At 40.2% G+C, this 11,152-nt stretch overlaps 1 protein-coding gene across 2 annotated transcripts; it reads left to right on the forward strand.

The window, feature by feature from the left end:
* Positions 1-785: 785 nt before the first annotated feature.
* LOC306765383 (ADP-ribosylation factor-binding protein GGA1-like) lies at positions 786-9,008 on the forward strand. 2 transcript variants are annotated; one of them, XM_079252826.1, is made up of 17 exons: positions 786-847; positions 1,842-1,926; positions 2,177-2,252; positions 2,363-2,461; positions 2,566-2,689; positions 2,856-2,956; positions 3,093-3,173; positions 3,923-4,060; positions 4,168-4,249; positions 5,775-5,888; positions 5,977-6,129; positions 6,250-6,323; positions 6,463-6,650; positions 6,854-7,089; positions 7,319-7,488; positions 7,572-7,685; positions 7,820-9,008. In XM_079252826.1, the coding sequence occupies exons 1-17, from the start codon at positions 805-807 to the stop codon at positions 7,949-7,951; spliced, it is 2,010 nt and encodes a 669-aa protein (XP_079108952.1). In that variant the 5' UTR covers positions 786-804; the 3' UTR covers positions 7,952-9,008. The 2 variants fall into 2 exon arrangements, with proteins under 2 accessions (XP_079108952.1, XP_079108953.1); XM_079252827.1 differs by having other exon boundaries at positions 7,841-9,008.
* Positions 9,009-11,152: the final 2,144 nt, after the last annotated feature.

Here is an 11,152-nt window from a genome sequence, read left to right on the forward strand (position 1 = left end):
AAACTTATAAACCGATTATGACTACTAATGTAACCTGTGAGGAACAGTAGATAATTTCCTAAATATGTATTCATGTTGTGAACGGATATTCATATATTACTAAATGTATACATCATTAAAAAAAGCATTCAAATAAAACTGCATACAGTGTGTGTAAGTGCTATTGATATCCATTACGTCTCCAAAAAGGTCAGTGTTCTTTCTATGCTTATTCTTATTTTAAATTTTACATCAATTCATTTTGGACTTGTATTAGAGGACAAAAAAACTGAACTCTTGTATAATTCTTTAATTTTGTTCACTAAACACTACACTAATACTAATGCCGCTTTTTAAATATGAAACCACTTTTACATTTAGAAAATTGTATTTTAAAAAAGCTGTGAAATGCCTTAATTCAAAACATGCTTTGTACATTTATAATCGTTTCTGCACTTGGATTTTTTTTTTATTAGACCTCGTTGTTCTTTGTTCATTTTATTTTATGTATTTTATTTATTTTTTACACAGGTTTTTAGACTTATAATGTTTATTGATTCATTTTATGCATTATTTTCAAACCTAAGCCCCCCCATTTATTTATTTATTTATTTTGGATGGCTATTAAGCTCTTTTTATTATTATCATATTAAAAAGTTTTTGAATTGGTTATGTACTAAGCCAGTTTTTTTTTCCTGGTTTCAATAAATATAATAAAATAAATTAAAATAAAATCTTTCTATGCACCCAAGTTCTACGTCATCTCTGTCTCGCAACGTCCGTCAGTTTCTCGCGAGATCGAAGCACCAGTTAAATCTCGTAGTAATGGCTGCGCCTCCCGATACCGAGAGTTTGGAGTCTTGTATCAGTAAGTGTTTTAATTGTATTTCCACCAAGTCAGTACTATTGTAGTACTGGGACACTGATAAATATTTTATCTGTGTGGTATGGATGAATTGACAGTTGATTATAGTTTTGTATGCTCGAGCAGAGGAGACTCGTCACATCCAGGAGGCTAACCTCGCTCCGGAGCTCAACCTGTCAACACTAAACACAGCCGGCCAGAGCTTTAGCTTTACGCCGCCCTGTTGCACAACTGGGCTGCGATCACCGGACAACCATTTTTTAAGCCAAATAAGCTACGTTATACTTATGGCAATCCTCTGAGGAATGATCTAGAAAAGACTGAAAGTAGTGACAGCTTGCTAGCTAGCTGTCGTGTTAGCACCTGCCGTGTGTATTTAACTGCACGGTGACCAGGGCCGGATAAAAAGTTCACAGGGCCCTGGGCCCAGAGTGTTCCAGGACCCCCTTCCCCACCGCAACATTGTAAATATTGTGAATTATACACTGTGAAACGGCATTTCTAACATCTCTCAGCCACTGGTACCAGTAGAAATACACTAGACACTGTGGTGTAACTATCTGGCTTTTATGTACATTTAGTTTCTTGTCCAAAATGTTGGTATATACCCTACGTCGGCCCCACATGGGCCCCAAGTGAACCTGGACCTGGGCCTGTGCCCAAAATGCCCATTGGATAATCTGGCCTTGACGGTGACATAGTGGTCGCTGCCTTAATGAATTTTAGATTATAGAGACAGCCCAAAAGGCTTTATCTATTAATTAATGAGTTTTATATTTTAGTTGTCTTACCTGCTGAGTTAATTTTATATTTCCTTCTTCTATGTAAAATAAATGCTTTTTCAATCAGCAGTTTGTTCCTGGTTGTAACACCAGGACCATGTGACATTTATCTGTAGCCCAATTACTGAAACATCTGTATTCAGACATCAAAACATTAATGCTGCTGGTGGTTCCTATAAATTATTCATTTGATATCCCTTTTTCAAAAATGACAGACAAAGCCACAAACCCACTAAACAGAGACACAGACTGGAGCAGCATCCATGCCTTCTGTGACCAGCTCAACAATGACTTGGAGGGGTAAGAGCTATGAGTCATTCTGTGGTGGTAATGGTTTAGCTTATTCATCTTTATTGACCTTAGAGAGTCAAAAAGCAGAAATGGTTATTTTGTCCTCACAAGAACAGTTGTCTTCTTGTTTTTTTTTCTTTCTTTTTTTTACTATTGCTAACAAGGGCAAATAAATGTATGCATTCATTTATAAGACCTGTAAAACTAAGTGCAAATAAGTCTCAAGTATCAAAAAACTTATACTGGAGTAATGTTACAGACCGCAGTTGGCCACCAGGCTCCTGGCCCACAAGATTCAGTCCCCACAAGAGTGGGAAGCCATGCAGGCTCTACTGGTGAGTTCACAATAGAGACACAGCGTGTCATTAAGAACAAACTCATCTGACAAAGCAGATCATTGAGAAAACATCTCTTATTGGATTCATGTGCACTATTTTAACACAAGGTTCTGGAGACGTGTATGAAAAACTGTGGAAAGAGGTTTCACAATGAAGTGGGCAAGTTCCGTTTTCTCAATGAACTAATTAAAGTTGTTTCTCCAAAGGTAAGGCTTTTCTATATCATGTACCTGTCTTAATTTTGTTTTTAAATGTGCATCCATTGATTTGTGAACCATTAAATGGTGTTTGTCACTAATCTCCTGCGCAGTACCTGGGCTCACGGTCCCCTGAGCCAGTAAAGAAGAAGGTTTTGGAGTTGATCTATAGCTGGACTTTGGGGCTACCTGATGAGGCAAAGATAACAGATGCCTATCAAATGCTTAAGAAACAAGGTAAGAGGCTGTCAACTATGTAAGGAATGAAGCTTATAGCCACACCAAACATTGCTGTCTGTTTTAAATATGAATTCCGTTTTCTTTTAGGTTGGAAAAAATAACTAGTAACTAAAATTAAGTAATTTAATACCTTTTTTTTTTTTTTTTTTTTGTTAATTCCCAGGTATCATTAAACAAGACCCAGAACTGCCACCTGACAGACTACTGAACCTTCCTCCACCTAGACCCAAGAATGCCATTTTTGAGGATGAGGAGAAGTCAAAAGTAAGGACTTTTTAGAATATATATGTTTAAGTACCAATTAGTTGCTTTCGTTTCCTGCGTGTTTAGGGCTGTATTCGTAATTATGTACAACAACTCCCTCATTTCCACCATGTCAACTCTGGCTTTTTGCTGTCAGATGCTGTCTCGTCTGCTGAACAGCTCCCACCCAGAAGACCTTAAAGCAGCCAACAAACTCATCAAGGAAATGGTCCAAGAGGTGAACCCTTCCGTTCTCCTTCATGCTTCTTGTTTTGTCCACCCTTAAGTTGTTATACAAGAAATGTTAGAAGATATCGCTCCTAAGGCTGTATTATCACATGAGTGGGGAAATTTGTAGGTTGCTTCCATGTCGGGAAGTTTTGTCTTACTTAGCAGAAGTAAGTCAAAACTTGAATGAGTTTAGGTAAATTTTGTGCTGATTTTTTTTTTTTTTTTTTTTATCTCCACACTTCATTTATTGGATTATGTTCCTGTGTATACTAATATTCCATTATAGCCATCTAGCTGATATTAACTAGGCCCCTCTTGTCATCAGAACGGCTCTGACAAGTCAGGCTGTCGGCAAATAATCTGAAGTGTCAGGTATCAGGACATCATCAGCTTTGTAGGGTGAGGTTTCTGTGGATTTGGCATCTGGTTTTCACAGATGCCCTCAGATTTACATCAAGTAGATTTGGCTGAGTTTGGAGTCAGGATGAACACTTCAGATTCTTTGTCATGTTGTTTAAGCCTTTAACAGGCAGTGTTGCAGACTCTACTGATCTGTTGCTGAAGCAGGCTTGTAAATTAGGATGCCGCTGTTCCCTGAATGAACGTGGGAGTTGGGTGATTGCAGAAATGTAGGTGGCAGGCTTCAAAATAATGCTCATGAAATCCCTGGTGCAGTTTTTCCCTCCAGGATATCAGTGTATTTTTAATGTACATATTCCGTGTTGTTTGTGAATTTTATCTCCTGTGGGTTTGCAGGATCAGAGACGAGCAGAGAAGGTGTCAAGGAGGGTGAATGCCATTCAGGAAGTGAAGGAAAGCGTCTCTTTACTAACTCAGCTTCTGCAGGACTATGACAGCACAGCAAGTGATCAGAACAATGCTGACCTGATACAGGTGAGACAAAAGATGGATGCTTTTTGTTTCATGTTTTTAGCTTCATGTGCATGACTGTTACCTGATTATAATCATTTGATTGGGTGTTTGTGTGTCTGCGTGGTCAGGACCTGTATCAGCGCTGTGAGAAGATGAGGCCTACACTGTTCAGACTGGCGAGTGATACAGAAGACAACGATGAAGCTCTGGGTGAGCAACATTTCTACTTTTTCTTTCATTGGCTGTTAGAATAAAATGGGGAAAAACCATCATAATGTTGCACAGAGACGTACTGGTTAGCACTGTGGCCTTGCAGCAAGAATGTTGCTGGTTTGAGAGTAGACCTTTCTGTGTAGAGTTTGTGTTCTCCCTGTATATGCATGAGTTCTCTGAGTACTCCGGTTTCCTCCCATCGTAGACATGCATGTTTGCTTAAATGATCACTCTAATTTCTCCCTAGGAGTGAATGTGATTGTGAATGTTTGTTTCTGTGTTTTGGCCTTGTGATGGACTGGTGACCTGTCCAGGGTGTACCCTGCCTCTCGTCCAAATCTTGCTGTGATAGGCTCCAACTTCCCCGTGACATTTAATCAGACTAAGCGGTATATAAAGAGAATAAATGCATGAGTAAATGAAAATCCATAATCTGTTGGCACATTTATACGGGCAGTATAAATCAGGAATGATGTGCAGCAAACACTAAGGTTGTGATAAGTAGCAGTCATACTCACTTCTTGTGACTGAAGACATGATAAAAACAAAGGTAGTACATAATCTACACTCATCGGCCACTTTTACCTACACCTTGCTAGTACTGCTAAGGCCCTATTTTCCTCTTCAGAACTGCTTTAATGCTTTGTGGCACAGATGCAACAAGGTGTTGGAAACATTCCTCCATATTAACATGCTATTCATTCAGAAATGCCATTCTACATATCTTAGATGTAAACAGTCTTTGTCTTAGTTACTGTTGTCTTTTTGTCGTCTCCAACCAGTCTGCTAATTGTCCTCTGACCTCTGACATTAACAAGGAGCTTTGACTTGTATGTCTTTGTTGAAACCATGTCCATATAAATGAATTATAAAAATGCAAAACAAAATAGAAGCTGGAAATGCGTATTGTGTTTGTATCTTCCATTACATATCTATCAGATGATCTAGAAGAAACACAGGGTGGGCAGGAGGGTCTTATCGACTAAGAAGTGCTGAAAGGTCGCCTTGTTATGAAAAACACGTTCAGTAGTAAACAAGACTAGATAAGCATATATGAATAAAGTTTGCTATTTGACTGTAATCTACCCACACATGAGTACTTATTGGCTGCAGAGAAGTGTTTGAATAGTTTTTGTGTGTGTGTGTGTGTGTGTGTGTGTGTCCTGAGAACCGGAGTGCATTAAGATTAAGCTAAACCATTGTAACATTTACCTTATATGGAGAACATGTTAAAACAGACTCGACTTTTAGTCACATAACAAGCCTTCCTTTTCCTAAAAAAAAAATCCTTTTGACATATTTAAGACACGTCTTGTTGTTGGTGGAGACATTTATATGTCAAAAATATAGAGAAATGTTTACATTAATCATAACGCCACTCAGTCTTTCCTCTTGCTTCTAAGAAATCTTTTTCCATAAGGTACTGACATAATTGAAGGTTACTTTGCAAAAGTCTTGCTAAGTTTTTGCTCAAAATCACATAAAAAAAGCAACGAGTTTGTCCTCATGTGTTCCCCCCCAGCTGAGATCCTCCAGGCCAACGACAGCCTAACCCATGTCATCAACCTGTACAAGCAGCAGGTGAAAGGGGAGATTGTAAACGGAAACAACACGTCAAGCACACAGAAACCAGCTGGTAAGTGATTCTTCTGAAGAATGGATTTAGAAGTGAAAGCAGAAACTTATTTCTGTCCTGAGCGGCTCTGAAATGTGCTGCCTTGCAGGAGGAGGGACGGCCCTGCTAGATCTGACTGGATTGGACACTTCGCCCCAGTCGCCTCCCTCCTTCCCAGAGTTTCCCACTCCGACAGACAGCCTGAATGTCCCCTTGCAGGAGATGGGGATCAGTCTCCTTGACGATGAGCTGATGTCACTCGGTAAGGTTATGAGAAAAAAGTTGCATTTGATTTAAATTTGTCAAACCTTGCAGCTGTGGCAAATTGTTAAAGAGCTTTAATTAAAACAAAAAAGAAATCTAGTCTTTGTGCTTCATGCAGGTTTAAGTGAAGGAGCACACACTTCCAACCCCCCCTCACATCCAGAAGACTCCACAGCGTGGGATTCTTTCCAGGTGAGGGATTGGAGTGTACTTTTCTTTTTCTTTTTTTTTTTTTTTTAAACTGGCATTCAGATACACCCAGTTAGTTAAAAATGTTTTTCTGATGGTCACTATCACAATGCACATGCACACCATCGCTCTCTACTTCCAGTCTTCTGACAGCATAGATGCAGACATCCCAGGAGCCCCCAGCCTCCTCCTGAGTCCTGACCCTGCGTCCCTTTCTCAGCCCCTTTCGTCTGGCTCTACTCCTGGGAACTCAGCCCTGGACGAGCTGGATCTGCTGGGAAAGACGCTGCTGCAGCAGTCCCTGCCTCCAGAAGGCCTGCAGGTCAAATGGTACTTATTAAAAAAAAAAAAAAAAAGTCCAGCACCTTCACAAAACTTCTAAATCTGTAGGGAATGGTCATGTGATGGCTTCTATACTGTCAGCTTTGGGTTTTATTGTCTGATCGACACAGATACTATAGATAGGCTTAATCGAGGTTAATCATAGCTGGGATGATAAAAGATATAAAATATGAGTTTTTGTTTTCTTTAAGGGACAAGCAGCAGTCCAAACCAACTCTGAGGGATCTGCAGAGCAAGTCAGGAGTCAGCATCCCCCCCAATCCCGTTTCATCCTTTACCGCTGATCATCCAGCTCCTCCTCCCAACTCTCAGCATAACCTCGGAGCCACGCTGCTGAATAAGTCCCCGGCTCACACAGAAACTCCTCCTCCTCCTCCAGAAGTTACTCTGACTGATGTCTTTGTTCCACTAGAATCCATAAAGCCCAGTAAGTAAACTTTAATCACTTAGTGGCTTCTTCCTTTCCTGAGACAACAGGTCGTCATGACGCTTTTAATAATCTTGGAAGTTTTCTTTATTTATGATGGATTATCATTTTTTAAAAATCTTGGTCCATTTTATGTTTTTTTAAATTAATGTTTGCCAAGAGTTTTGTTTGCTTTTGCCACAAATTGCAGAAATTAACCAAACATTTCTGGCTTCTCCTCCTGCTCCAGGTAGTCTATTACCTGTAACTGTGTTTGATGGACATAGTCTACGGGTTCTCTTTCACTTTGCTCGGGAGTCGCCTCCATCTCGACCCGATGTGCTGGTGGTGATCATCTCCATGCTGTCCTCAGCCCCCAGTCCCGTCACCAACATAAACTTCCAGACTACGGCTCAGAAGGTCAGCATTATGAAGGTCTTCGGTTCCCCATCGGTCAATACACTCTACTGCAGCTGAAGGTTTTGTCTCTCTTGTGTCAACAGCAGTCCATTGCAGTGAAGCTGCAGCCTCCGTCAGGAACAGAGCTCCCAGCGTTTAACCCTATCTTCCCCCCTGCTGCCATCACACAAATACTCCTGGTAGCAAACCCAAACAAGGTACGTTTGAGATTTCTCACCATCTACACGTCCATTATCCTCCATTAAACTAGTTTTTGTGCCTGAACTCAGATTTTGTTGCTAAAATTGTGGTTTTAAAACATTTTTATCTCTGTGAATCATCTGATATAAAGTTTCATCTCTCTGTGCTTCAGGAGAAAGTACAGCTGCAGTACAGATTAGCCTTCACCATGGGAGAGCAGGAGCACACCGAAAGCGGCAGTGTAGAACAGTTTCCTCCTCCGGAGAAGTGGGGGAACCTATAGCATTGAATCCCAACAACCTGACAGACATTCTGCTTTCAGACTCAGCCTCCACCAACCCCGCCATCTCCACAAACGGTCTGGCTCGGCACTCCTTTGGAACACGTCTTTCCTTTGCAATCATGTCCTCCTTTCTTTTCTTGGTATTGTTTTTCTATGGATTCTCCTCATGCTCAGTGTAATGTGTGTATGCTTTGCTCTAAATTACTCACGTGTCTAGGTCTAGTCTGCTTTATGTGGCAGCATTGAGATGAGCCTGCGACTGCTTCCTGGAAGCTGCTGGCGTTAAGTCATCTCATTGATGGGAGTGCTACGGCAGAAAAAATACTACAAACGTGTGCATATTTGCTCATTTGGTGTGCTTGATTTTTTTTTTCCCTTCCTTCTTGGAAAGTAAGTATAAACCATCGCTGTTGTTTACCTCCACCCCAGCATGCTTGGCAAATACGGGACACGGTTGCTTGCTAAATACACCAGTCAACATTACAGTTTGCAAAACAAACCTACCCTTAAACAACTTTTTGATTGCACAGAGAGGGATAGTTTTAATAGTACTGTTTCCCTGTCACCTCCTCCTCCATCTTGTATAAAGAACAAAGTCTACTGTATCATCAAAGCTGTGTATTCTCTGCCATATGTGCCTATTTTGCAGGTGTAAGATTTATTTGAAGTTTAGTGCTTAATGGATTTCTTTTCCTCATCTGTTACTTGTTGGTCATATGACATCTGATCTATGTCTGGGATATTACTCTTATCTTAATATATTAATATTTTTACTACAGTTTACGATAAACTTTGTTTCTTTTGGCTTTGGGTTTTAAGTTGGTATTAAAGCATTTGGCTGAAAATGGAACATTAAAAAAAAAACAAAAAACAAAACTTAAGTATATGCAAACTGAGAAAAACCAGGTTGTCTGAGCGACCGCGTTTGTCTCAGACGTGTCCAACATCTGTGATGCATGTCAGGCAGTCTGAACACTTCCCCCTCACCGGCTCCCGATCACATTCCACCGCAGTTATTTCCTGTACAACTGGTTTGTAAAATCCCACTGACGGCAGATCTATTATGTACATTTGACTTGTGCAAAATTTAAAGACTGATGAAATATTCCAAATGGGAAATAAAGTGATTTTCTTTTTCCTGGTGATCTAAAGGATTGTTAATTTTTGTTAAATATAATTCTCTGCCTCTGTGTAAGTGGTGTGATATAAAGACACAAACTGACACTGAACAGCTTTATTAAAACTGTAAAAAAAAAAAAAAAAGTTAAAATAGGAAATCTCAGTCATTGCTGCTAAGATTGAGCCAAATTAGTGATCAACCACATGAATTAACCAAATTTAGAAAAGAAAACCCATCTACATTAGTGGGATTTGATTTGATATGACTTTTTCAACATCCAAATAATACAACCAGGATGAAGCTTAAAGTGGAACTATTATGTGCATTTCAGGCTAATTTATTTTTATTTCTGAGACCAGAAGGGCTGGGATTGATCGAGTTATTGTCACAAATCGCTTTATTTACTTCAGACCGACCCTCTCCGTAGGCTGTCAGATCAGCCTGTGGGCAAAACGAGTGGATTGAGACTCTTCCGCATTAAGCCCCGCCTCCCGCCACTGCACTACATCGGGAGCGCACACCGCAACTGCTTTCGCCGTCATTGTAACATCTCATAAACAGAAGGATTAGGCTAATATGAACTCAATAAAAAAAAAACTACAATGTCAACACATAGCATACAGCCCTACATGTTGGAACCTGAATCAGACCCTGAAAACAAAGTGGAAAACAGCAACGAATGCAGCAGGATGTCTCTCTGGTAAACTCACCAGCCATCGTTGGAAATAACTTTATCCCACGTTTTCCACCCGCCTGATGTATTTGTACATGCCCTTGTTAACCAGTAGACGGTAACCAATCACCGAACCTTATCCCCCGGGACGTCACAAGGATTTAGAAAAAAATCTCTAAAACGACTCGTTTTTCGTTGCCATGGAAACCGAACGGAGAGAGTGCTGGAAGTCAAACTCAAACGTGTTTAGGTGATCAAAAAAATAACGCCGTTCACATGTCTGATGAGGATTCAACACTGTAACACTGTAGGAAGCTCAGAAAACTTGAAATACCATAATAGCACCTCTTTAAAGAAAAGAATAAACCTAAAAAGTACATCAAGCTCTCCATCTTCTACATTTCCAACATTGAACTAAAGTTATCTGAAACAGAAACAAGCTTAAATATAAATAAACTTAATCATCTACCTTTAATACAGATGAAACACATCCTATCAGCTCATAATATAAACAAACTGTTTATAAAAGTAAAACCAGCTTATTACTGGCATGTATTAATCAGATATATGTGAAACTCAGATGCTGTTCGTGTGTGCCACCAGGTGTAGTGTGTGTTGTGCTTTTTTTTTTCCCTCCATGATGGAGACAGTGGAGGTGCAAACTGGAATGGCAAGTGCCCCATCAGACCCATCATGACCTGTGGAGGTTTGAATGGACCATGAGAAGCTGGGGGTCTGATGAAGGAGGTGGGATCTCCACCACCACTCCCCCTAGAGCTGTTGCCATTATTCTGATACAGCTAACTGCGTCCTCCATTCCTGCTCCTTGAGGGATGGGGAGTAGAACAAAGAGCTGTTTAATCCATGGATATCTCGACTGCAGTAGCTGCTGCTGCTGTCCTTGGAGCTGCCGCTTCCACCCATCTGTCGACTGCACTCGTCCTGGTATCATCAGGTTAGGATTGTAAGAGCTGGAGCCATGGAAGCAGCCGCCTTGAAAAACTGATTGTACAGAGGTGGTTCCTCCAGATCCAGAGGCCTCATTTATAATGTTGCATGCACAAAACATTGCGTTCATTATAGTCAACTTCTGGGATTTATAAAAACACAATTTGGTGGTTAAAATGTCCCACCTCCACACCAACTTCTGACCCTGCGGTAGGCTCAAAACCTGGAGAAACTGGAAACGGCACCAACTGTAATAAATAAAACCAAAGACATGGTGTGAAATTTGGGACATTTGAGCAAAATCAAATATAAACTTTCACACAAAATGTTGTACATTAACATTATTTGCAAAAATGAGGAAAATGCACATTTGATATTAATACTGTACCATGAAAAAAATCTGGATCAGGAATATTAATAAGGACGTCAACCACTAAAATATGTTCTGAAACGAAGCAGT

This window comes from Telmatherina bonti, assembly GCF_933228915.1.
Source record: "Telmatherina bonti genome assembly, chromosome: 14".
Classification (NCBI taxonomy): Eukaryota; Metazoa; Chordata; class Actinopteri; order Atheriniformes; family Telmatherinidae; genus Telmatherina; species Telmatherina bonti.